At 54.5% G+C, this 24,831-nt stretch overlaps 1 protein-coding gene across 1 annotated transcript in view; it reads right to left on the reverse strand.

Moving 5' to 3' along the window:
- LOC117422258 (ribosome quality control complex subunit NEMF-like) overlaps positions 1–24,831 on the reverse strand; it is a 41,457-nt gene that overhangs the window by 12,136 nt on the left and 4,490 nt on the right. The window contains exons 9-12 of the mRNA XM_058992075.1: positions 24,343–24,413; positions 23,648–23,723; positions 22,364–22,504; positions 21,522–21,730 (exon numbers count right to left, since the gene is read on the reverse strand). Of these exons, the coding sequence (XP_058848058.1) occupies positions 21,522–21,730; positions 22,364–22,504; positions 23,648–23,723; positions 24,343–24,413 (497 nt within the window). The remainder of the gene's footprint in view (positions 1–21,521; positions 21,731–22,363; positions 22,505–23,647; positions 23,724–24,342; positions 24,414–24,831) is intronic.

The raw sequence follows: 24,831 nt of genomic DNA on the forward strand, positions 1-24,831 counted from the left end.
CTGGAGCAGCATGGAGATGTGGCTGGATAGAGCCCTGAGAGAGGGTGTTACACACGTACTGGAGCAGCATGGAGATGTGGCTGGATAGAGCCCTGAGAGAGGGTGTTACACACGTACTGGAGCAGCATGGAGATGTGGCTGGATAGAGCCCTGAGAGAGGGTGTTACACACGTACTGGAGCAGCATGGAGATGTGGCTGGATAGAGCCCTGAGAGAGGGTGTTACACGTACTGGAGCAGCATGGAGATGTGGCTGGATAGAGCCCTGAGAGAGGGTGTTACACGTACTGGAGCAGCATGGAGATGTGGCTGGATAGAGCCCTGAGAGAGGGTGTTACACGTACTGGAGCAGCATGGAGATGTGGCTGGATAGAGCCCTGAGAGAGGGTGTTACACGTACTGGAGCAGCATGGAGATGTGGCTGGATAGAGCCCTGAGAGAGGGTGTTACACACGTACTGGAGCAGCATGGAGATGTGGCTGGATAGAGCCCTGAGAGAGGGTGTTACACACGTACTGGAGCAGCATGGAGATGTGGCTGGATAGAGCCCTGAGAGAGGGTGTTACACACGTACTGGAGCAGCATGGAGATGTGGCTGGATAGAGCCCTGAGAGAGGGTGTTACACACGTACTGGAGCAGCATGGAGATGTGGCTGGTTAGAGCCCTGAGAGAGGGTGTTACACGTACTGGAGCAGCATGGAGATGTGGCTGGATAGAGCCCTGAGAGAGGGTGTTACACACGTACTGGAGCAGCATGGAGATGTGGCTGGATAGAGCCCTGAGAGAGGGTGTTACACACGTACTGGAGCAGCATGGAGATGTGGCTGGATAGAGCCCTGAGAGAGGGTGTTACACGTACTGGAGCAGCATGGAGATGTGGCTGGATAGAGCCCTGAGAGAGGGTGTTACACACGTACTGGAGCAGCATGGAGATGTGGCTGGATAGAGCCCTGAGAGAGGGTGTTACACACGTACTGGAGCAGCATGGAGATGTGGCTGGATAGAGCCCTGAGAGAGGGTGTTACACGTACTGGAGCAGCATGGAGATGTGGCTGGATAGAGCCCTGAGAGAGGGTGTTACACACGTACTGGAGCAGCATGGAGATGTGGCTGGATAGAGCCCTGAGAGAGGGTGTTACACGTACTGGAGCAGCATGGAGATGTGGCTGGATAGAGCCCTGAGAGAGGGTGTTACACACGTACTGGAGCAGCATGGAGATGTGGCTGGATAGAGCCCTGAGAGAGGGTGTTACACACGTACTGGAGCAGCATGGAGATGTGGCTGGATAGAGCCCTGAGAGAGGGTGTTACACACGTACTGGAGCAGCATGGAGATGTGGCTGGATAGAGCCCTGAGAGAGGGTGTTACACGTACTGGAGCAGCATGGAGATGTGGCTGGATAGAGCCCTGAGAGAGGGTGTTACACACGTACTGGAGCAGCATGGAGATGTGGCTGGATAGAGCCCTGAGAGAGGGTGTTACACACGTACTGCAGCAGCATGGAGATGTGGCTGGATAGAGCCCTGAGAGAGGGTGTTACACACGTACTGGAGCAGCATGGAGATGTGGCTGGATAGAGCCCTGAGAGAGGGTGTTACACATACTGGAGCAGCATGGAGATGTGGCTGGATAGAGCCCTGAGAGAGGGTGTTACACACGTACTGCAGCAGCATGGAGATGTGGCTGGATAGAGCCCTGAGAGAGGGTGTTACACACGTACTGGAGCAGCATGGAGATGTGGCTGGATAGAGCCCTGAGAGAGGGTGTTACACACGTACTGGAGCAGCATGGAGATGTGGCTGGATAGAGCCCTGAGAGAGGGTGTTACACACGTACTGCAGCAGCATGGAGATGTGGCTGGATAGAGCCCTGAGAGAGGGTGTTACACACGTACTGGAGCAGCATGGAGATGTGGCTGGTTAGAGCCCTGAGAGAGGGTGTTACACACGTACTGGAGCAGCATGGAGATGTGGCTGGATAGAGCCCTGAGAGAGGGTGTTACACGTACTGGAGCAGCATGGAGATGTGGCTGGATAGAGCCCTGAGAGAGGGTGTTACACACGTACTGGAGCAGCATGGAGATGTGGCTGGATAGAGCCCTGAGAGAGGGTGTTACACACGTACTGGAGCAGCATGGAGATGTGGCTGGATAGAGCCCTGAGAGAGGGTGTTACACGTACTGGAGCAGCATGGAGATGTGGCTGGATAGAGCCCTGAGAGAGGGTGTTACACACGTACTGGAGCAGCATGGAGATGTGGCTGGATAGAGCCCTGAGAGAGGGTGTTACACACGTACTGGAGCAGCATGGAGATGTGGCTGGATAGAGCCCTGAGAGAGGGTGTTACACACGTACTGGAGCAGCATGGAGATGTGGCTGGATAGAGCCCTGAGAGAGGGTGTTACACGTACTGGAGCAGCATGGAGATGTGGCTGGATAGAGCCCTGAGAGAGGGTGTTACACACGTACTGGAGCAGCATGGAGATGTGGCTGGATAGAGCCCTGAGAGAGGGTGTTACACGTACTGGAGCAGCATGGAGATGTGTCTGGATAGAGCCCTGAGAGAGGGTGTTACACACGTACTGGAGCAGCATGGAGATGTGGCTGGATAGAGCCCTGAGAGAGGGTGTTACACACGTACTGGAGCAGCATGGAGATGTGGCTGGATAGAGCCCTGAGAGAGGGTGTTACACACGTACTGGAGCAGCATGGAGATGTGGCTGGATAGAGCCCGGAGAGAGGGTGTTACACACGTACTGGAGCAGCATGGAGATGTGGCTGGATAGAGCCCTGAGAGAGGGTGTTACACGTACTGGAGCAGCATGGAGATGTGGCTGGATAGAGCCCTGAGAGAGGGTGTTACACGTACTGGAGCAGCATGGAGATGTGGCTGGATAGAGCCCTGAGAGAGGGTGTTACACACGTACTGGAGCAGCATGGAGATGTGGCTGGATAGAGCCCTGAGAGAGGGTGTTACACGTACTGGAGCAGCATGGAGATGTGGCTGGATAGAGCCCTGAGAGAGGGTGTTACACGTACTGGAGCAGCATGGAGATGTGGCTGGATAGAGCCCTGAGAGAGGGTGTTACACGTACTGGAGCAGCATGGAGATGTGGCTGGATAGAGCCCTGAGAGAGAGTGTTACACACGTACTGGAGCAGCATGGAGATGTGGCTGGATAGAGCCCTGAGAGAGGGTGTTACACACGTACTGGAGCAGCATGGAGATGTGGCTGGATAGAGCCCTGAGAGAGGGTGTTACACGTACTGGAGCAGCATGGAGATGTGGCTGGATAGAGCCCTGAGAGAGGGTGTTACACGTACTGGAGCAGCATGGAGATGTGGCTGGATAGAGCCCTGAGAGAGGGTGTTACACACGTACTGGAGCAGCATGGAGATGTGGCTGGATAGAGCCCTGAGAGAGGGTGTTACACACGTACTGCAGCAGCATGGAGATGTGGCTGGATAGAGCCCTGAGAGAGGGTGTTACACACGTACTGGAGCAGCATGGAGATGTGGCTGGATAGAGCCCTGAGAGAGGGTGTTACACACGTACTGGAGCAGCATGGAGATGTGTCTGGATAGAGCCCTGAGAGAGGGTGTTACACACGTACTGGAGCAGCATGGAGATGTGGCTGGATAGAGCCCTGAGAGAGGGTGTTACACACGTACTGGAGCAGCATGGAGATGTGGCTGGATAGAGCCCTGAGAGAGGGTGTTACACACGTACTGGAGCAGCATGGAGATGTGGCTGGATAGAGCCCTGAGAGAGGGTGTTACACGTACTGGAGCAGCATGGAGATGTGGCTGGATAGAGCCCTGAGAGAGGGTGTTACACGTACTGGAGCAGCATGGAGATGTGGCTGGATAGAGCCCTGAGAGAGGGTGTTACACACGTACTGGAGCAGAATGGAGATGTGGCTGGATAGAGCCCTGGGAGAGGGTGTTACACGTACTGGAGCAGCATGGAGATGTGGCTGGATAGAGCCCTGAGAGAGGGTGTTACACGTACTGGAGCAGCATGGAGATGTGGCTGGATAGAGCCCTGAGAGAGGGTGTTACACACGTACTGGAGCAGCATGGAGATGTGGCTGGATAGAGCCCTGAGAGAGGGTGTTACACACGTACTGGAGCAGCATGGAGATGTGGCTGGATAGAGCCCTGAGAGAGGGTGTTACACACGTACTGGAGCAGCATGGAGATGTGGCTGGTTAGAGCCCTGAGAGAGGGTGTTACACACGTACTGGAGCAGCATGGAGATGTGGCTGGATAGAGCCCTGAGAGAGGGTGTTACACACGTACTGGAGCAGCATGGAGATGTGGCTGGATAGAGCCCTGAGAGAGGGTGTTACACACGTACTGGAGCAGCATGGAGATGTGGCTGGATAGAGCCCTGAGAGAGGGTGTTACACACGTACTGGAGCAGCATGGAGATGTGGCTGGATAGAGCCCTGAGAGAGGGTGTTACACGTACTGGAGCAGCATGGAGATGTGGCTGGATAGAGCCCTGAGAGAGGGTGTTACACACGTACTGGAGCAGCATGGAGATGTGGCTGGATAGAGCCCTGAGAGAGGGTGTTACACGTACTGGAGCAGCATGGAGATGTGGCTGGATAGAGCCCTGAGAGAGGGTGTTACACGTACTGGAGCAGCATGGAGATGTGGCTGGATAGAGCCCTGAGAGAGGGTGTTACACACGTACTGGAGCAGCATGGAGATGTGGCTGGATAGAGCCCTGAGAGAGGGTGTTACACACGTACTGGAGCAGCATGGAGATGTGGCTGGATAGAGCCCTGAGAGAGGGTGTTACACGTACTGGAGCAGCATGGAGATGTGGCTGGATAGAGCCCTGAGAGAGGGTGTTACACGTACTGGAGCAGCATGGAGATGTGGCTGGATAGAGCCCTGAGAGAGGGTGTTACACACGTACTGGAGCAGCATGGAGATGTGGCTGGATAGAGCCCTGAGAGAGGGTGTTACACACGTACTGGAGCAGCATGGAGATGTGGCTGGATAGAGCCCTGAGAGAGGGTGTTACACACGTACTGCAGCAGCATGGAGATGTGGCTGGATAGAGCCCTGAGAGAGGGTGTTACACACGTACTGGAGCAGCATGGAGATGTGGCTGGATAGAGCCCTGAGAGAGGGTGTTACACGTACTGGAGCAGCATGGAGATGTGGCTGGATAGAGCCCTGAGAGAGGGTGTTACACGTACTGGAGCAGCATGGAGATGTGGCTGGATAGAGCCCTGAGAGAGGGTGTTACACACGTACTGGAGCAGCATGGAGATGTGGCTGGATAGAGCCCTGAGAGAGGGTGTTACACACGTACTGGAGCAGCATGGAGATGTGGCTGGATAGAGCCCTGAGAGAGGGTGTTACACACGTACTGGAGCAGCATGGAGATGTGGCTGGATAGAGCCCTGAGAGAGGGTGTTACACACGTACTGGAGCAGCATGGAGATGTGGCTGGATAGAGCCCTGAGAGAGGGTGTTACACGTACTGGAGCAGCATGGAGATGTGGCTGGATAGAGCCCTGAGAGAGGGTGTTACACGTACTGGAGCAGCATGGAGATGTGGCTGGATAGAGCCCTGAGAGAGGGTGTTACACACGTACTGGAGCAGCATGGAGATGTGGCTGGATAGAGCCCTGAGAGAGGGTGTTACACACGTACTGGAGCAGCATGGAGATGTGGCTGGATAGAGCCCTGAGAGAGGGTGTTACACACGTACTGCAGCAGCATGGAGATGTGGCTGGATAGAGCCCTGAGAGAGGGTGTTACACACGTACTGGAGCAGCATGGAGATGTGGCTGGATAGAGCCCTGAGAGAGGGTGTTACACGTACTGGAGCAGCATGGAGATGTGGCTGGATAGAGCCCTGAGAGAGGGTGTTACACGTACTGGAGCAGCATGGAGATGTGGCTGGATAGGGCCCTGAGAGAGGGTGTTACACGTACTGGAGCAGCATGGAGATGTGGCTGGATAGAGCCCTGAGAGAGGGTGTTACACACGTACTGGAGCAGCATGGAGATGTGGCTGGATAGAGCCCTGAGAGAGGGTGTTACACACGTACTGGAGCAGCATGGAGATGTGGCTGGATAGAGCCCTGAGAGAGGGTGTTACACGTACTGGAGCAGCATGGAGATGTGGCTGGATAGAGCCCTGAGAGAGGGTGTTACACACGTACTGGAGCAGCATGGAGATGTGGCTGGATAGAGCCCTGAGAGAGGGTGTTACACACGTACTGGAGCAGCATGGAGATGTGGCTGGATAGAGCCCTGAGAGAGGGTGTTACACACGTACTGGAGCAGCATGGAGATGTGGCTGGATAGAGCCCTGAGAGAGGGTGTTACACACGTACTGGAGCAGCATGGAGATGTGGCTGGATAGAGCCCTGAGAGAGGGTGTTACACACGTACTGGAGCAGCATGGAGATGTGGCTGGATAGAGCCCTGAGAGAGGGTGTTACACACGTACTGGAGCAGCATGGAGATGTGGCTGGATAGAGCCCTGAGAGAGGGTGTTACACACGTACTGGAGCAGCATGGAGATGTGGCTGGATAGAGCCCTGAGAGAGGGTGTTACACACGTACTGGAGCAGCATGTAGATGTGGCTGGATAGAGCCCTGAGAGAGGGTGTTACACGTACTGGAGCAGCATGGAGATGTGGCTGGATAGAGCCCTGAGAGAGGGTGTTACACACGTACTGGAGCAGCATGGAGATGTGGCTGGATAGAGCCCTGAGAGAGGGTGTTACACATGTACTGGAGCAGAATGGAGATGTGGCTGGATAGAGCCCGGAGAGAGGGTGTTACACACGTACTGGAGCAGCATGGAGATGTGGCTGGATAGAGCCCTGAGAGAGGGTGTTACACACGTACTGGAGCAGCATGGAGATGTGGCTGGATAGAGCCCTGAGAGAGGGTGTTACACACGTACTGGAGCAGCATGGAGATGTGGCTGGATAGAGCCCTGAGAGAGGGTGTTACACGTACTGGAGCAGCATGGAGATGTGGCTGGATAGAGCCCTGAGAGAGGGTGTTACACGTACTGGAGCAGCATGGAGATGTGGCTGGATAGAGCCCTGAGAGAGGGTGTTACACACGTACTGGAGCAGCATGGAGATGTGGCTGGATAGAGCCCTGAGAGAGGGTGTTACACACGTACTGGAGCAGCATGGAGATGTGGCTGGATAGAGCCCTGAGAGAGGGTGTTACACGTACTGGAGCAGCATGGAGATGTGGCTGGATAGAGCCCTGAGAGAGGGTGTTACACGTACTGGAGCAGCATGGAGATGTGGCTGGATAGAGCCCTGAGAGAGGGTGTTACACACGTACTGGAGCAGCATGGAGATGTGGCTGGATAGAGCCCTGAGAGAGGGTGTTACACACGTACTGGAGCAGCATGGAGATGTGGCTGGATAGAGCCCTGAGAGAGGGTGTTACACGTACTGGAGCAGCATGGAGATGTGGCTGGATAGAGCCCTGAGAGAGGGTGTTACACGTACTGGAGCAGCATGGAGATGTGGCTGGATAGAGCCCTGAGAGAGGGTGTTACACACGTACTGGAGCAGCATGGAGATGTGGCTGGATAGAGCCCTGAGAGAGGGTGTTACACGTACTGGAGCAGCATGTAGATGTGGCTGGATAGAGCCCTGAGAGAGGGTGTTACACGTACTGGAGCAGCATGGAGATGTGGCTGGATAGAGCCCTGAGAGAGGGTGTTACACACGTACTGGAGCAGCATGGAGATGTGGCTGGATAGAGCCCTGAGAGAGGGTGTTACACGTACTGGAGCAGCATGGAGATGTGGCTGGATAGAGCCCTGAGAGAGGGTGTTACACACGTACTGGAGCAGAATGGAGATGTGGCTGGATAGAGCCCTGAGAGAGGGTGTTACACGTACTGGAGCAGCATGGAGATGTGGCTGGATAGAGCCCTGAGAGAGGGTGTTACACACGTACTGGAGCAGCATGGAGATGTGGCTGGATAGAGCCCTGAGAGAGGGTGTTACACGTACTGGAGCAGCATGGAGATGTGGCTGGATAGAGCCCTGAGAGAGGGTGTTACACACGTACTGGAGCAGCATGGAGATGTGGCTGGATAGAGCCCTGAGAGAGGGTGTTACACGTACTGGAGCAGCATGGAGATGTGGCTGGATAGAGCCCTGAGAGAGGGTGTTACACACGTACTGGAGCAGCATGGAGATGTGGCTGGTTAGAGCCCTGAGAGAGGGTGTTACACGTACTGGAGCAGCATGGAGATGTGGCTGGATAGAGCCCTGAGAGAGGGTGTTACACACGTACTGGAGCAGCATGGAGATGTGGCTGGATAGAGCCCTGAGAGAGGGTGTTACACGTACTGGAGCAGCATGGAGATGTGGCTGGATAGAGCCCTGAGAGAGGGTGTTACACGTACTGGAGCAGCATGGAGATGTGGCTGGATAGAGCCCTGAGAGAGGGTGTTACACACGTACTGGAGCAGCATGGAGATGTGGCTGGATAGAGCCCTGAGAGAGGGTGTTACACACGTACTGGAGCAGCATGGAGATGTGGCTGGATAGAGCCCTGAGAGAGGGTGTTACACGTACTGGAGCAGCATGTAGATGTGGCTGGATAGAGCCCTGAGAGAGGGTGTTACACGTACTGGAGCAGCATGGAGATGTGGCTGGATAGAGCCCTGAGAGAGGGTGTTACACACGTACTGGAGCAGCATGGAGATGTGGCTGGATAGAGCCCTGAGAGAGGGTGTTACACATGTACTGGAGCAGCATGGAGATGTGGCTGGATAGAGCCCTGAGAGAGGGTGTTACACGTACTGGAGCAGCATGGAGATGTGGCTGGATAGAGCCCTGAGAGAGGGTGTTACACGTACTGGAGCAGCATGGAGATGTGGCTGGATAGAGCCCTGAGAGAGGGTGTTACACACGTACTGGAGCAGCATGGAGATGTGGCTGGTTAGAGCCCTGAGAGAGGGTGTTACACGTACTGGAGCAGCATGGAGATGTGGCTGGATAGAGCCCTGAGAGAGGGTGTTACACACGTACTGGAGCAGCATGGAGATGTGGCTGGATAGAGCCCTGAGAGAGGGTGTTACACACGTACTGGAGCAGCATGGAGATGTGGCTGGTTAGAGCCCTGAGAGAGGGTGTTACACACATACTGGAGCAGCATGGAGATGTGGCTGGATAGAGCCCTGAGAGAGGGTGTTACACACGTACTGGAGCAGCATGGAGATGTGGCTGGATAGAGCCCTGAGAGAGGGTGTTACACGTACTGGAGCAGCATGGAGATGTGGCTGGGTAGAGCCCTGAGAGAGGGTGTTACACACATACTGGAGCAGCATGGAGATGTGGCTGGATAGAGCCCTGAGAGAGGGTGTTACACACGTACTGGAGCAGCATGGAGATGTGGCTGGATAGAGCCCTGAGAGAGGGTGTTACACGTACTGGAGCAGCATGGAGATGTGGCTGGATAGAGCCCTGAGAGAGGGTGTTACACGTACTGGAGCAGCATGGAGATGTGGCTGGATAGAGCCCTGAGAGAGGGTGTTACACACGTACTGGAGCAGCATGGAGATGTGGCTGGATAGAGCCCTGAGAGAGGGTGTTACACACGTACTGGAGCAGCATGGAGATGTGGCTGGATAGAGCCCTGAGAGAGGGTGTTACACGTACTGGAGCAGCATGGAGATGTGGCTGGATAGAGCCCTGAGAGAGGGTGTTACACGTACTGGAGCAGCATGGAGATGTGGCTGGATAGAGCCCTGAGAGAGGGTGTTACACGTACTGGAGCAGCATGGAGATGTGGCTGGATAGAGCCCTGAGAGAGGGTGTTACACGTACTGGAGCAGCATGGAGATGTGGCTGGATAGAGCCCTGAGAGAGGGTGTTACACACGTACTGGAGCAGCATGGAGATGTGGCTGGATAGAGCCCCCTGAGAGAGGGTGTTACACACGTACTGGAGCAGCATGGAGATGTGGCTGGATAGAGCCCTGAGAGAGGGTGTTACACACGTACTGGAGCAGCATGGAGATGTGGCTGGATAGAGCCCTGAGAGAGGGTGTTACACGTACTGGAGCAGCATGGAGATGTGGCTGGATAGAGCCCTGAGAGAGGGTGTTACACACGTACTGGAGCAGCATGGAGATGTGGCTGGTTAGAGCCCTGAGAGAGGGTGTTACACGTACTGGAGCAGCATGGAGATGTGGCTGGATAGAGCCCTGAGAGAGGGTGTTACACGTACTGGAGCAGCATGGAGATGTGGCTGGATAGAGCCCTGAGAGAGGGTGTTACACGTACTGGAGCAGCATGGAGATGTGGCTGGATAGAGCCCTGAGAGAGGGTGTTACACGTACTGGAGCAGCATGGAGATGTGGCTGGATAGAGCCCTGAGAGAGGGTGTTACACACGTACTGGAGCAGCATGGAGATGTGGCTGGATAGAGCCCTGAGAGAGGGTGTTACACACGTACTGGAGCAGCATGGAGATGTGGCTGGATAGAGCCCTGAGAGAGGGTGTTACACATGTACTGGAGCAGCATGGAGATGTGGCTGGATAGAGCCCTGAGAGAGGGTGTTACACGTACTGGAGCAGCATGGAGATGTGGCTGGATAGAGCCCTGAGAGAGGGTGTTACACACGTACTGGAGCAGCATGGAGATGTGGCTGGATAGAGCCCCCTGAGAGAGGGTGTTACACACGTACTGGAGCAGCATGGAGATGTGGCTGGATAGAGCCCTGAGAGAGGGTGTTACACACGTACTGGAGCAGCATGGAGATGTGGCTGGATAGAGCCCTGAGAGAGGGTGTTACACGTACTGGAGCAGCATGGAGATGTGGCTGGATAGAGCCCTGAGAGAGGGTGTTACACGTACTGGAGCAGCATGGAGATGTGGCTGGATAGAGCCCTGAGAGAGGGTGTTACACGTACTGGAGCAGCATGGAGATGTGGCTGGATAGAGCCCTGAGAGAGGGTGTTACACACGTACTGGAGCAGCATGGAGATGTGGCTGGATAGAGCCCTGAGAGAGGGTGTTACACACGTACTGGAGCAGCATGGAGATGTGGCTGGATAGAGCCCTGAGAGAGGGTGTTACACACGTACTGGAGCAGCATGGAGATGTGGCTGGATAGAGCCCTGAGAGAGGGTGTTACACATACTGGAGCAGCATGGAGATGTGGCTGGATAGAGCCCTGAGAGAGGGTGTTACACGTACTGCAGCAGCATGGAGATGTGGCTGGATAGAGCCCTGAGAGAGGGTGTTACACACGTACTGGAGCAGCATGGAGATGTGGCTGGATAGAGCCCTGAGAGAGGGTGTTACACGTACTGGAGCAGCATGGAGATGTGGCTGGATAGAGCCCTGAGAGAGGGTGTTACACGTACTGGAGCAGCATGGAGATGTGGCTGGATAGAGCCCTGAGAGAGGGTGTTACACACGTACTGGAGCAGCATGGAGATGTGGCTGGATAGAGCCCTGAGAGAGGGTGTTACACACGTACTGGAGCAGCATGGAGATGTGGCTGGATAGAGCCCTGAGAGAGGGTGTTACACGTACTGGAGCAGCATGGAGATGTGGCTGGATAGAGCCCTGAGAGAGGGTGTTACACGTACTGGAGCAGCATGGAGATGTGGCTGGATAGAGCCCTGAGAGAGGGTGTTACACGTACTGGAGCAGCATGGAGATGTGGCTGGATAGAGCCCTGAGAGAGGGTGTTACACACGTACTGGAGCAGCATGGAGATGTGGCTGGATAGAGCCCTGAGAGAGGGTGTTACACACGTACTGGAGCAGCATGGAGATGTGGCTGGATAGAGCCCTGAGAGAGGGTGTTACACACGTACTGGAGCAGCATGGAGATGTGGCTGGATAGAGCCCTGAGAGAGGGTGTTACACGTACTGGAGCAGCATGGAGATGTGGCTGGATAGAGCCCTGAGAGAGGGTGTTACACACGTACTGGAGCAGCATGGAGATGTGGCTGGATAGAGCCCTGAGAGAGGGTGTTACACACGTACTGGAGCAGCATGGAGATGTGGCTGGATAGAGCCCTGAGAGAGGGTGTTACACACGTACTGGAGCAGCATGGAGATGTGGCTGGATAGAGCCCTGAGAGAGGGTGTTACACACGTACTGGAGCAGCATGGAGATGTGGCTGGATAGAGCCCTGAGAGAGGGTGTTACACATACTGGAGCAGCATGGAGATGTGGCTGGATAGAGCCCTGAGAGAGGGTGTTACACGTACTGGAGCAGCATGGAGATGTGGCTGGATAGAGCCCTGAGAGAGGGTGTTACACACGTACTGGAGCAGCATGGAGATGTGGCTGGATAGAGCCCTGAGAGAGGGTGTTACACGTACTGGAGCAGCATGGAGATGTGGCTGGATAGAGCCCTGAGAGAGGGTGTTACACGTACTGGAGCAGCATGGAGATGTGGCTGGATAGAGCCCTGAGAGAGGGTGTTACACACGTACTGGAGCAGCATGGAGATGTGGCTGGATAGAGCCCTGAGAGAGGGTGTTACACACGTACTGGAGCAGCATGGAGATGTGGCTGGATAGAGCCCTGAGAGAGGGTGTTACACACGTACTGGAGCAGCATGGAGATGTGGCTGGATAGAGCCCTGAGAGAGGGTGTTACACGTACTGGAGCAGCATGGAGATGTGGCTGGATAGAGCCCTGAGAGAGGGTGTTACACGTACTGGAGCAGCATGGAGATGTGGCTGGATAGAGCCCTGAGAGAGGGTGTTACACACGTACTGGAGCAGCATGGAGATGTGGCTGGATAGAGCCCTGAGAGAGGGTGTTACACGTACTGGAGCAGCATGGAGATGTGGCTGGATAGAGCCCTGAGAGAGGGTGTTACACACGTACTGGAGCAGCATGGAGATGTGGCTGGATAGAGCCCTGAGAGAGGGTGTTACACGTACTGGAGCAGCATGGAGATGTGGCTGGTTAGAGCCCTGAGAGAGGGTGTTACACACGTACTGGAGCAGCATGGAGATGTGGCTGGATAGAGCCCTGAGAGAGGGTGTTACACGTACTGGAGCAGCATGGAGATGTGGCTGGGTAGAGCCCTGAGAGAGGGTGTTACACACGTACTGGAGCAGCATGGAGATGTGGCTGGGTAGAGCCCGGAGAGAGGGTGTTACACGTACTGGAGCAGCATGGAGATGTGGCTGGATAGAGCCCTGAGAGAGGGTGTTACACACGTACTGGAGCAGCATGGAGATGTGGCTGGATAGAGCCCTGAGAGAGGGTGTTACACACGTACTGGAGCAGCATGGAGATGTGGCTGGATAGAGCCCTGAGAGAGGGTGTTACACACGTACTGGAGCAGCATGGAGATGTGGCTGGATAGAGCCCTGAGAGAGGGTGTTACACGTACTGGAGCAGCATGGAGATGTGTCTGGATAGAGCCCTGAGAGAGGGTGTTACACGTACTGGAGCAGCATGGAGATGTGGCTGGATAGAGCCCTGAGAGAGGGTGTTACACGTACTGGAGCAGCATGGAGATGTGGCTGGATAGAGCCCTGAGAGAGGGTGTTACACGTACTGGAGCAGCATGGAGATGTGGCTGGATAGAGCCCTGAGAGAGGGTGTTACACGTACTGGAGCAGCATGGAGATGTGGCTGGATAGAGCCCTGAGAGAGGGTGTTACACACGTACTGGAGCAGCATGGAGATGTGGCTGGATAGAGCCCTGAGAGAGGGTGTTACACACGTACTGGAGCAGCATGGAGATGTGGCTGGATAGAGCCCTGAGAGAGGGTGTTACACACGTACTGGAGCAGCATGGAGATGTGGCTGGATAGAGCCCTGAGAGAGGGTGTTACACACGTACTGGAGCAGCATGGAGATGTGGCTGGATAGAGCCCTGAGAGAGGGTGTTACACACGTACTGGAGCAGCATGGAGATGTGGCTGGATAGAGCCCTGAGAGAGGGTGTTACACACGTACTGGAGCAGCATGGAGATGTGGCTGGATAGAGCCCTGAGAGAGGGTGTTACACACGTACTGGAGCAGCATGGAGATGTGGCTGGATAGAGCCCTGAGAGAGGGTGTTACACACGTACTGGAGCAGCATGGAGATGTGGCTGGATAGAGCCCTGAGAGAGGGTGTTACACGTACTGGAGCAGCATGGAGATGTGGCTGGATAGAGCCCTGAGAGAGGGTGTTACACGTACTGGAGCAGCATGGAGATGTGGCTGGATAGAGCCCTGAGAGAGGGTGTTACACACGTACTGGAGCAGCATGGAGATGTGGCTGGATAGAGCCCTGAGAGAGGGTGTTACACGTACTGGAGCAGCATGGAGATGTGGCTGGATAGAGCCCTGAGAGAGGGTGTTACACGTACTGGAGCAGCATGGAGATGTGGCTGGATAGAGCCCTGAGAGAGGGTGTTACACACGTACTGGAGCAGCATGGAGATGTGGCTGGATAGAGCCCTGAGAGAGGGTGTTACACGTACTGGAGCAGCATGGAGATGTGGCTGGATAGAGCCCTGAGAGAGGGTGTTACACGTACTGGAGCAGCATGGAGATGTGGCTGGATAGAGCCCTGAGAGAGGGTGTTACACACGTACTGGAGCAGCATGGAGATGTGGCTGGATAGAGCCCTGAGAGAGGGTGTTACACGTACTGGAGCAGCATGGAGATGTGGCTGGATAGAGCCCTGAGAGAGGGTGTTACACACGTACTGGAGCAGCATGGAGATGTGGCTGGATAGAGCCCTGAGAGAGGGTGTTACACACGTACTGGAGCAGCATGGAGATGTGGCTGGTTAGAGCCCTGAGAGAGGGTGTTACACACGTACTGGAGCAGCATGGAGATGTGGCTGGATAGAGCCCTGAGAGAGGGTGTTACACACGTACTGGAGCAGCATGGAGATGTGGCTGGATAGAGCCCTGAGAGAGGGTGTTACACGTACTGGAGCAGCATGGAGATGTGGCTGGATAGAGCCCTGAGAGAGGGTGTTACACGTACTGGAGCAGCATGGAGATGTGGCTGGATAGAGCCCTGAGAGAGGGTGTTACACACGTACTGGAGCAGCATGGAGATGTGGCTGGATAGAGCCCTGAGAGAGGGTGTTACACACGTACTGGAGCAGCATGGAGATGTGGCTGGATAGAGCCCTGAGAGAGGGTGTTACACGTACTGGAGCAGCATGGAGATGTGGCTGGATAGAGCCCTGAGAGAGGGTGTTACACACGTACTGGAGCAGCATGGAGATGAGGCTGGATAGAGCCCTGAGAGAGGGTGTTACACGTACTGCAGCAGCATGGAGATGTGGCTGGATAGAGCCCTGAGAGAGGGTGTTACACACGTACTGGAGCAGCATGGAGATGTGGCTGGATAGAGCCCTGAGAGAGGGTGTTACACACGTACTGGAGCAGCATGGAGATGTGGCTGGATAGAGCCCTGAGAGAGGGTGTTACACGTACTGGAGCAGCATGGAGATGTGGCTGGATAGAGCCCTGAGAGAGGGTGTTACACACGTACTGGAGCAGCATGGAGATGTGGCTGGATAGAGCCCTGAGAGAGGGTGTTACACACGTACTGGAGCAGCATGGAGATGTGGCTGGATAGAGCCCTGAGAGAGGGTGTTACACACGTACTGGAGCAGCATGGAGATGTGGCTGGATAGAGCCCTGAGAGAGGGTGTTACACGTACTGGAGCAGCATGGAGATGTGGCTGGATAGAGCCCTGAGAGAGGGTGTTACACACGTACTGGAGCAGCATGGAGATGTGGCTGGATAGAGCCCTGAGAGAGGGTGTTACACACGTACTGGAGCAGCATGGAGATGTGGCTGGATAGAGCCCTGAGAGAGGGTGTTACACACGTACTGGAGCAGCATGGAGATGTGGCTGGATAGAGCCCTGAGAGAGGGTGTTACACACGTACTGGAGCAGCATGGAGATGTGGCTGGATAGAGCCCTGAGAGAGGGTGTTACACGTACTGGAGCAGCATGGAGATGTGGCTGGATAGAGCCCTGAGAGAGGGTGTTACACGTACTGGAGCAGCATGGAGATGTGGCTGGATAGAGCCCTGAGAGAGGGTGTTACACACGTACTGGAGCAGCATGGAGATGTGGCTGGATAGAGCCCTGAGAGAGGGTGTTACACACGTACTGGAGCAGCATGGAGATGTGGCTGGATAGAGCCCTGAGAGAGGGTGTTACACACGTACTGGAGCAGCATGGAGATGTGGCTGGATAGAGCCCTGAGAGAGGGTGTTACACACGTACTGCAGCAGCATGGAGATGTGGCTGGATAGAGCCCTGAGAGAGGGTGTTACACACGTACTGGAGCAGCATGGAGATGTGGCTGGATAGAGCCCTGAGAGAGGGTGTTACACGTACTGGAGCAGCATGGAGATGTGGCTGGATAGAGCCCTGAGAGAGGGTGTTACACGTACTGGAGCAGCATGGAGATGTGGCTGGATAGAGCCCTGAGAGAGGGTGTTACACACGTACTGGAGCAGCATGGAGATGTGGCTGGATAGAGCCCTGAGAGAGGGTGTTACACACGTACTGGAGCAGCATGGAGATGTGGCTGGATAGAGCCCTGAGAGAGGGTGTTACACACGTACTGCAGCAGCATGGAGATGTGGCTGGATAGAGCCCTGAGAGAGGGTGTTACACACGTACTGGAGCAGCATGGAGATGTGGCTGGATAGAGCCCTGAGAGAGGGTGTTACACACGTACTGGAGCAGCATGGAGATGTGGCTGGATAGAGCCCTGAGAGAGGGTGTTACACGTACTGGAGCAGCATGGAGATGTGGCTGGATAGAGCCCTGAGAGAGGGTGTTACACACGTACTGGAGCAGCATGGAGATGTGGCTGGATAGAGCCCTGAGAGAGGGTGTTACACACGTACTGGAGCAGCATGGAGATGTGGCTGGATAGAGCCCTGAGAGAGGGTGTTACACGTACTGGAGCAGCATGGAGATGTGGCTGGATAGAGCCCTGAGAGAGGGTGTTACACATACTGGAGCAGCATGGAGATGTGGCTGGATAGAGCCCTGAGAGAGGGTGTTACACGTACTGGAGCAGCATGGAGATGTGGCTGGATAGAGCCCTGAGAGAGGGTGTTACACACGTACTGGAGCAGCATGGAGATGTGGCTGGATAGAGCCCTGAGAGAGGGTGTTACACACGTACTGGAGCAGCATGGAGATGTGGCTGGATAGAGCCCTGAGAGAGGGTGTTACACACGTACTGGAGCAGCATGGAGATGTGGCTGGATAGAGCCCTGAGAGAGGGTGTTACACGCGTACTGGAGCAGCATGGAGATGTGGCTGGATAGAGCCCTGAGAGAGGGTGTTACACACGTACTGGAGCAGCATGGAGATGTGGCTGGATAGAGCCCTGAGAGAGGGTGTTACACACGTACTGGAGCAGCATGGAGATGTGGCTGGATAGAGCCCTGAGAGAGGGTGTTACACACGTACTGGAGCAGCATGGAGATGTGTCTGGATAGAGCCCTGAGAGAGGGTGTTACACACGTACTGGAGCAGCATGGAGATGTGGCTGGATAGAGCCCTGAGAGAGGGTGTTACACACGTACTGGAGCAGCATGGAGATGTGGCTGGATAGGGCCCTGAGAGAGGGTGTTACACACGTACTGGAGCAGCATGGAGATGTGGCTGGATAGGGCCCTGAGAGAGGGTGTTACACACGTACTGGAGCAGCATGGAGATGTGGCTGGATAGAGCCCTGAGAGAGGGTGTTACACACGTACTGGAGCAGCATGGAGATGTGGCTGGATAGAGCCCTGAGAGAGGGTGTTACACACGTACTGGAGCAGCATGGAGATGTGGCTGGATAGAGCCCTGAGAGAGGGTGTTACACACGTACTGGAGCAGCATGGAGATGTGTCTGGATAGAGCCCTGAGAGAGGGTGTTACACACGTACTGGAGCAGCATGGAGATGTGGCTGGATAGAGCCCTGAGAGAGGGTGTTACACGTACTGGAGCAGCATGGAGATGTGGCTGGATAGAGCCCTGAGAGAGGGTGTTACACACGTACTGGAGCAGCATGGAGATGTGGCTGGATAGAGCCCTGAGAGAGGGTGTTACACACGTACTGGAGCAGCATGGAGATGTGGCTGGATAGAGCCCTGAGAGAGGGTGTTACACACGTACTGGAGCAGCATGGAGATGTGGCTGGATAGAGCCCTGAGAGAGGGTGTTACACACGTACTGGAGCAGCATGGAGATGTGGCTGGTTAGAGCCCTGAGAGAGGGTGTTACACGTACTGGAGCAGCATGGAGATGTGGCTGGATAGAGCCCTGAGAGAGGGTGTTACACGTACTGGAGCAGCATGGAGATGTGGCTGGATAGAGCCCTGAGAGAGGGTGTTACACGTACTGGAGCAGCATGGAGATGTGGCTGGATAGAGCCCTGAGAGAGGGTGTTACACACGTACTGGAGCAGCATGGAGATGTGGCTGGATAGAGCCCTGAGAGAGGGTGTTACACACGTACTGGAGCAGCATGGAGATGTGGCTGGATAGAGCCCTGAGAGAGGGTGTTACACACGTACTGGAGCAGCATGGAGATGTGGCTGGTTAGAGCCCTGAGAGAGGGTGTTACACACGTACTGGAGCAGCATGGAGATGTGGCTGGATAGAGCCCTGAGAGAGGGTGTTACACACGTACTGGAGCAGCATGGAGATGTGTCTGGATAGAGCCCTGAGAGAGGGTGTTACACGTACTGGAGCAGCATGGAGATGTGGCTGGATAGAGCCCTGAGAGAGGGTGTTACACGTACTGGAGCAGCATGGAGATGTGGCTGGATAGAGCCCTGAGAGAGGGTGTTACACGTACTGGAGCAGCATGTAGATGTGGCTGGATAGAGCCCTGAGAGAGGGTGTTACACGTACTGGAGCAGCATGGAGATGTGGCTGGATAGAGCCCTGAGAGAGGGTGTTACACGTACTGGAGCAGCATGTAGATGTGGCTGGATAGAGCCCTGAGAGAGGGTGTTACACACGTACTGGAGCAGCATGGAGATGTGGCTGGATAGAGCCCTGAGAGAGGGTGTTACACACGTACTGGAGCAGCATGGAGATGTGGCTGGATAGAGCCCTGAGAGAGGGTGTTACACACGTACTGGAGCAGCATGGAGATGTGGCTGGATAGAGCCCTGAGAGAGGGTGTTACACACGTACTGGAGCAGCATGGAGATGTGGCTGGATAGAGCCCTGAGAGAGGGTGTTACACACGTACTGGAGCAGCATGGAGATGTGGCTGGATAGAGCCCTGAGAGAGGGTGTTACACACGTACTGGAGCAGCATGGAGATGTGGCTGGATAGAGCCCTGAGAGAGGGTGTTACACACGTACTGCAGCAGCATGGAGATGTGGCTGGATAGAGCCCTGAGAGAGGGTGTTACACGTACTGGAGCAGCATGGAGATGTGGCTGGTTAGAGCCCTGAGAGAGGGTGTTACACACGTACTGGAGCAGCATGGAGATGTGGCTGGATAGAGCCCTGAGAGAGGGTGTTACACGTACTGGAGCAGCATGGAGATGAGGCTGGATAGAGCCCTGAGAGAGGGTGTTACACGTACTGGAGCAGCATGGAGATGTGGCTGGATAGAGCCCTGAGAGAGGGTGTTACACACGTACTGGAGCAGCATGGAGATGTGGCTGGATAGAGCCCTGAGAGAGGGTGTTACACACGTACTGGAGCAGCATGGAGATGTGGCTGGATAGAGCCCTGAGAGAGGGTGTTACACACGTACTGGAGCAGCATGGAGATGTGGCTGGATAGAGCCCTGAGAGAGGGTGTTACACGTACTGGAGCAGCATGGAGATGTGGCTGGATAGAGCCCTGAGAGAGGGTGTTACACACGTACTGGAGCAGCATGGAGATGTGGCTGGATAGAGCCCTGAGAGAGGGTGTTACACGTACTGGAGCAGCATGGAGATGTGGCTGGATAGAGCCCTGAGAGAGGGTGTTACACGTACTGGAGCAGCATGGAGATGTGGCTGGATAGAGCCCTGAGAGAGGGTGTTACACACGTACTGGAGCAGCATGGAGATGTGGCTGGATAGAGCCCTGAGAGAGGGTGTTACACGTACTGGAGCAGCATGGAGATGTGGCTGGATAGAGCCCTGAGAGAGGGTGTTACACACGTACTGGAGCAGCATGGAGATGTGGCTGGATAGAGCCCTGAGAGAGGGTGTTACACGTACTGGAGCAGCATGGAGATGTGGCTGGATAGAGCCCTGAGAGAGGGTGTTACACGTACTGGAGCAGCATGGAGATGTGGCTGGATAGAGCCCTGAGAGAGGGTGTTACACACGTACTGGAGCAGCATGGAGATGTGGCTGGATAGAGCCCTGAGAGAGGGTGTTACACGTACTGGAGCAGCATGGAGATGTGGCTGGATAGAGCCCTGAGAGAGGGTGTTACACACGTACTGGAGCAGCATGGAGATGTGGCTGGATAGAGCCCTGAGAGAGGGTGTTACACACGTACTGGAGCAGAATGGAGATGTGGCTGGTTAGAGCCCTGAGAGAGGGTGTTACACGTACTGGAGCAGCATGGAGATGTGGCTGGATAGAGCCCTGAGAGAGGGTGTTACACGTACTGGAGCAGCATGGAGATGTGGCTGGATAGAGCCCTGAGAGAGGGTGTTACACACGTACTGGAGCAGAATGGAGATGTGGCTGGTTAGAGCCCTGAGAGAGGGTGTTACACACGTACTGGAGCAGCATGGAGATGTGGCTGGATAGAGCCCTGAGAGAGGGTGTTACACGTACTGGAGCAGCATGGAGATGTGGCTGGATAGAGCCCTGAGAGAGGGTGTTACACGTACTGGAGCAGCATGGAGATGTGGCTGGATAGAGCCCTGAGAGAGGGTGTTACACGTACTGGAGCAGCATGGAGATGTGGCTGGTTAGAGCCCTGAGAGAGGGTGTTACACGTACTGGAGCAGCATGGAGATGTGGCTGGATAGAGCCCTGAGAGAGGGTGTTACACGTACTGGAGCAGCATGGAGATGTGGCTGGATAGAGCCCTGAGAGAGGGTGTTACACACGTACTGGAGCAGCATGGAGATGTGGCTGGATAGAGCCCTGAGAGAGGGTGTTACACACGTACTGGAGCAGCATGGAGATGTGGCTGGATAGAGCCCTGAGAGAGGGTGTTACACACGTACTGGAGCAGCATGGAGATGTGGCTGGTTAGAGCCCTGAGAGAGGGTGTTACACACGTACTGGAGCAGCATGGAGATGTGGCTGGATAGAGCCCTGAGAGAGGGTGTTACACACGTACTGGAGCAGCATGGAGATGTGGCTGGATAGAGCCCTGAGAGAGGGTGTTACACACGTACTGGAGCAGCATGGAGATGTGGCTGGATAGAGCCCTGAGAGAGGGTGTTACACACGTACTGGAGCAGCATGGAGATGTGGCTGGATAGAGCCCTGAGAGAGGGTGTTACACACGTACTGGAGCAGCATGGAGATGTGGCTGGATAGAGCCCTGAGAGAGGGTGTTACACGTACTGGAGCAGCATGGAGATGTGGTTGGTGTCCAGCTTGAGTTCCTTGACGGCACATGCGACGGGGTCTCCCTGCTCCTGCGCCTCCTTCACGATGAGGCCGATCTCAGCCCAGTCCACCTGATTGGCCAGAGCGCTGCGCACCACCTGGATGGCCCTGTCCACCATGTCGAGGTTCATCTCCACCAGCTCCCCCTTCAGCCTGTCCACTTCCTGAGGTTCAGAGAAGACATGGAGCACTTACTATAGCGTGTAATAACTGGCCTTGTACAAACAGATCTCAAAGGAAAATATCATTCCATTGAAATATGTACATATATGTAAGAGGAGGTGGAGGGCCATGAAATAAAACTTGTAAGATTTGGCTGCTCCCGTTTCTCTCACCACACAGAGATCTGTTTCTCATGAACTGGGGAGTGATTTATTCACTTGTAATATGCTTTCTTGAGGTATATATATAGATAAAAAACGTTTGTTTTGTTGCTGTTGTTGTAGAGCCTAATCGAAATTGTACTTGCTATAAATGTTATACATGTTTTACTTCTATATTATATTAATGTGAAACTGCCAAAGTCATTAATAAAGTTTTATTCTGAAAAGGATAATAAAACAACCATAAGGGAGCTCCCGTTCCCTGCGTGTCTTTCAGCTGCAGTGTGTGACGAGCCATGCCGGGCCACAAACAATGTCTTTTTTTGGGGGGGTCATGTAGAAAAATATATATACACACTTTACAGTTAGAACAAAAACAAAAGGAGGATAGCTAGAGAGAAAAAAACAAAACACTTCAGGGATCGAAATTAGAAAAATACCAGGAGGAGGAGACAGTTTTTCTTCCTGTTTTACCTGGGCCTGGTGAAGGGAGTCTAGTCTTTGCATGTGATCCTTGCGGACATTGTCCAGCTTTCTCAAGGCCTGCTTCTCCTGATGAAGAGCCTTCACGTCGATCTTCTGGCTTTCCATTTTGGAGTAAAATTCATCGACGGCCTAGAAAACAGAAAATAGAAGCGCGGGTCAGCTCAGCCACCGAGAGATCTCCTGGTCAGCTCAGCCACCGAGAGATCTCCTGGTCAGCTCAGCCACCGAGAGATCTTCTGGTCAGCACAGCCACCGAGAGATCTCCTGGTCAGCTCAGCCCGGCGAGAGATCTCCTGGTCAGCTCAGCCACTGAGAGATCTCCTGGTCAGCTCAGCCGCCAAGAGATCTCCTGGTCAGCACAGCCACCGAGAGATCTCCTGGTCAGCTCAGCCCGGCGAGAGATCTCCTGGTCAGCTCAGCCGGCGAGAGATCTCCTGGTCAGCTCAGCCCGGCGAGAGATCTCCTGGTCAGCTCAGCCGGCGAGAGATCTCCTGGTCAGCTCAGCCCGGCGAGAGATCTCCTGGTCAGCTCAGCCCGGCGAGAGATCTCCTGGTCAGCACAGCCGCCGAGAGATCTCCTGGTCAGCTCAGCCACCGAGAGATCTCCTGGTCAGCTCAGCCCGGCGAGAGATCTCCTGGTCAGCTCAGCCGCTGAGAGATCTCCTGGTCAGCTCAGCCGGCGAGAGATCTCCTGGTCAGCTCAGCCGGCGAGAGATCTCCTGGTCAGCTCAGCTCGGCGAGAGATCTCCTGGTCAGCTCAGCCCGGCGAGAGATCTCCTGGTCAGCTCAGCCCGGCGAGAGATCTCCTGGTCAGCTCAGCCGCCGAGAGATCTCCTGGTCAGCACAGCCGCCGAGAGATCTCCTGGTCAGCTCAGCCGCCGAGAGATCTCCTGGTCAGCACAGCCGCCGAGAGATCTCCTGGTCAGCTCAGCCGCCGAGAGATCTCCTGGTCAGCTCAGCCGCCGAGAGATCTCCTGGTCAGCACAGCCGCCGAGAGATCTCCTGGTCAGCACAGCCGCCGAGAGATCTCCTGGTCAGCACAGCCGCCGAGAGATCTCCTGGTCAGCTCAGCCGCCGAGAGATCTCCTGGTCAGCACAGCCGCCGAGAGATCTCCTGGTCAGCTCAGCCGCCGAGAGATCTCCTGGTCAGCTCAGCCGCCGAGAGATCTCCTGGTCAGCACAGCCGCCGAGAGATCTCCTGGTCAGCTCAGCCGCCGAGAGATCTCCTGGTCAGCTCAGCCTTGCTAACAATGCACCTCAACATCGTACAGACCTTGTCAAAAGAGTCAAACTCCACACATGGGCTCTTCGAATGCTGTGCAAAATAAAACGGGTGGAACTCCTCATACCTGCAAGAAACAGAGCACAGGGTCAGTTTCAATAATCTAACAAGCAGAGGACCTTAATAGAATAATAATAATACTTTATTTTTAATATAGCACCTTTCACAATCTATCCTGAATGGGACCGGAAGCCAGTGCAGAGATGCTAGCACAGGAGTAATGTGATCTCGTCTCTTAGTCCCGGTTCAAATTCTAGCTGCAGCATTTTGTATAAGTTGCAGTCGAGATACAACATGGCTATGAGTGCTAGAGAATAGGGCATTACAATAATCAATTCTAGAAGATACAAAAGCATGCATCAATCTCTCCGTATCTGAATGGGAAAGAATACTTCTCAATTTGGCGATATTTCTTAGATGATAAAAATACACTTTAGTAATATTGCCCTATCGTTTACAAACCTATTTCAGTGGATGTAGCAACGTTACAACAAAGTGCGTCAATAACCTGCCTTGGACTTCGCAAGCATGGGCACAGCAGTACAGCAGAGCTCGGATTATCCAAACAGCCCTGTTGTGTGCTGTGCTCCTGTGCCCTGCTGTCACAGAGAACGCCCCGACCAACCCTCAGTCTCTGGTGTTTACAGAACAGTACTGTGTGGGATAGACTTCCAGGGGATGCTTACGTGAGCAGTTCTTCAGGAGGCTTGTCCAGGTCCAAACTGGGCTTCTTCTCCCGTTTCTGTATTATATAGCCCTGTAATGTGTGAACAGCAGCATACAGCAAGCGTCATGAAAGTCAATCTAGATCACAATTCACATCCCAACTGGGACCTATCAGCAGCAACTCCACATGCAGATCTCGCACTCTGTGCCAACGACAGAGCCTTTTAAAGAGGCAAACCACAGCAGCTTCTATAGAAACAGATTCCGTGCTTTTATTTCAGTGGCTGCCTCTAATCAAGCTGAGCGTGTACTTTCTCTAACACTTTGCATGACAGACCCCCTGACACAGTGTACGAGAAATACACTCTCAACTTGATTAGAGGCATCCACAGAACACTTCTAAACATACAATGCATGCACAGATAGACACAAAAAAATACAGTGTTCAGCTACAGATTCACTTAAAAAACCATTCTGTGTGTTGGAGACACACAAGCTCCAGTCGGGTG

The sequence above is a fragment of the Acipenser ruthenus genome, chromosome 18 (assembly GCF_902713425.1).
Source record: "Acipenser ruthenus chromosome 18, fAciRut3.2 maternal haplotype, whole genome shotgun sequence".
Lineage (NCBI taxonomy): Eukaryota > Metazoa > Chordata > Actinopteri > Acipenseriformes > Acipenseridae > Acipenser > Acipenser ruthenus.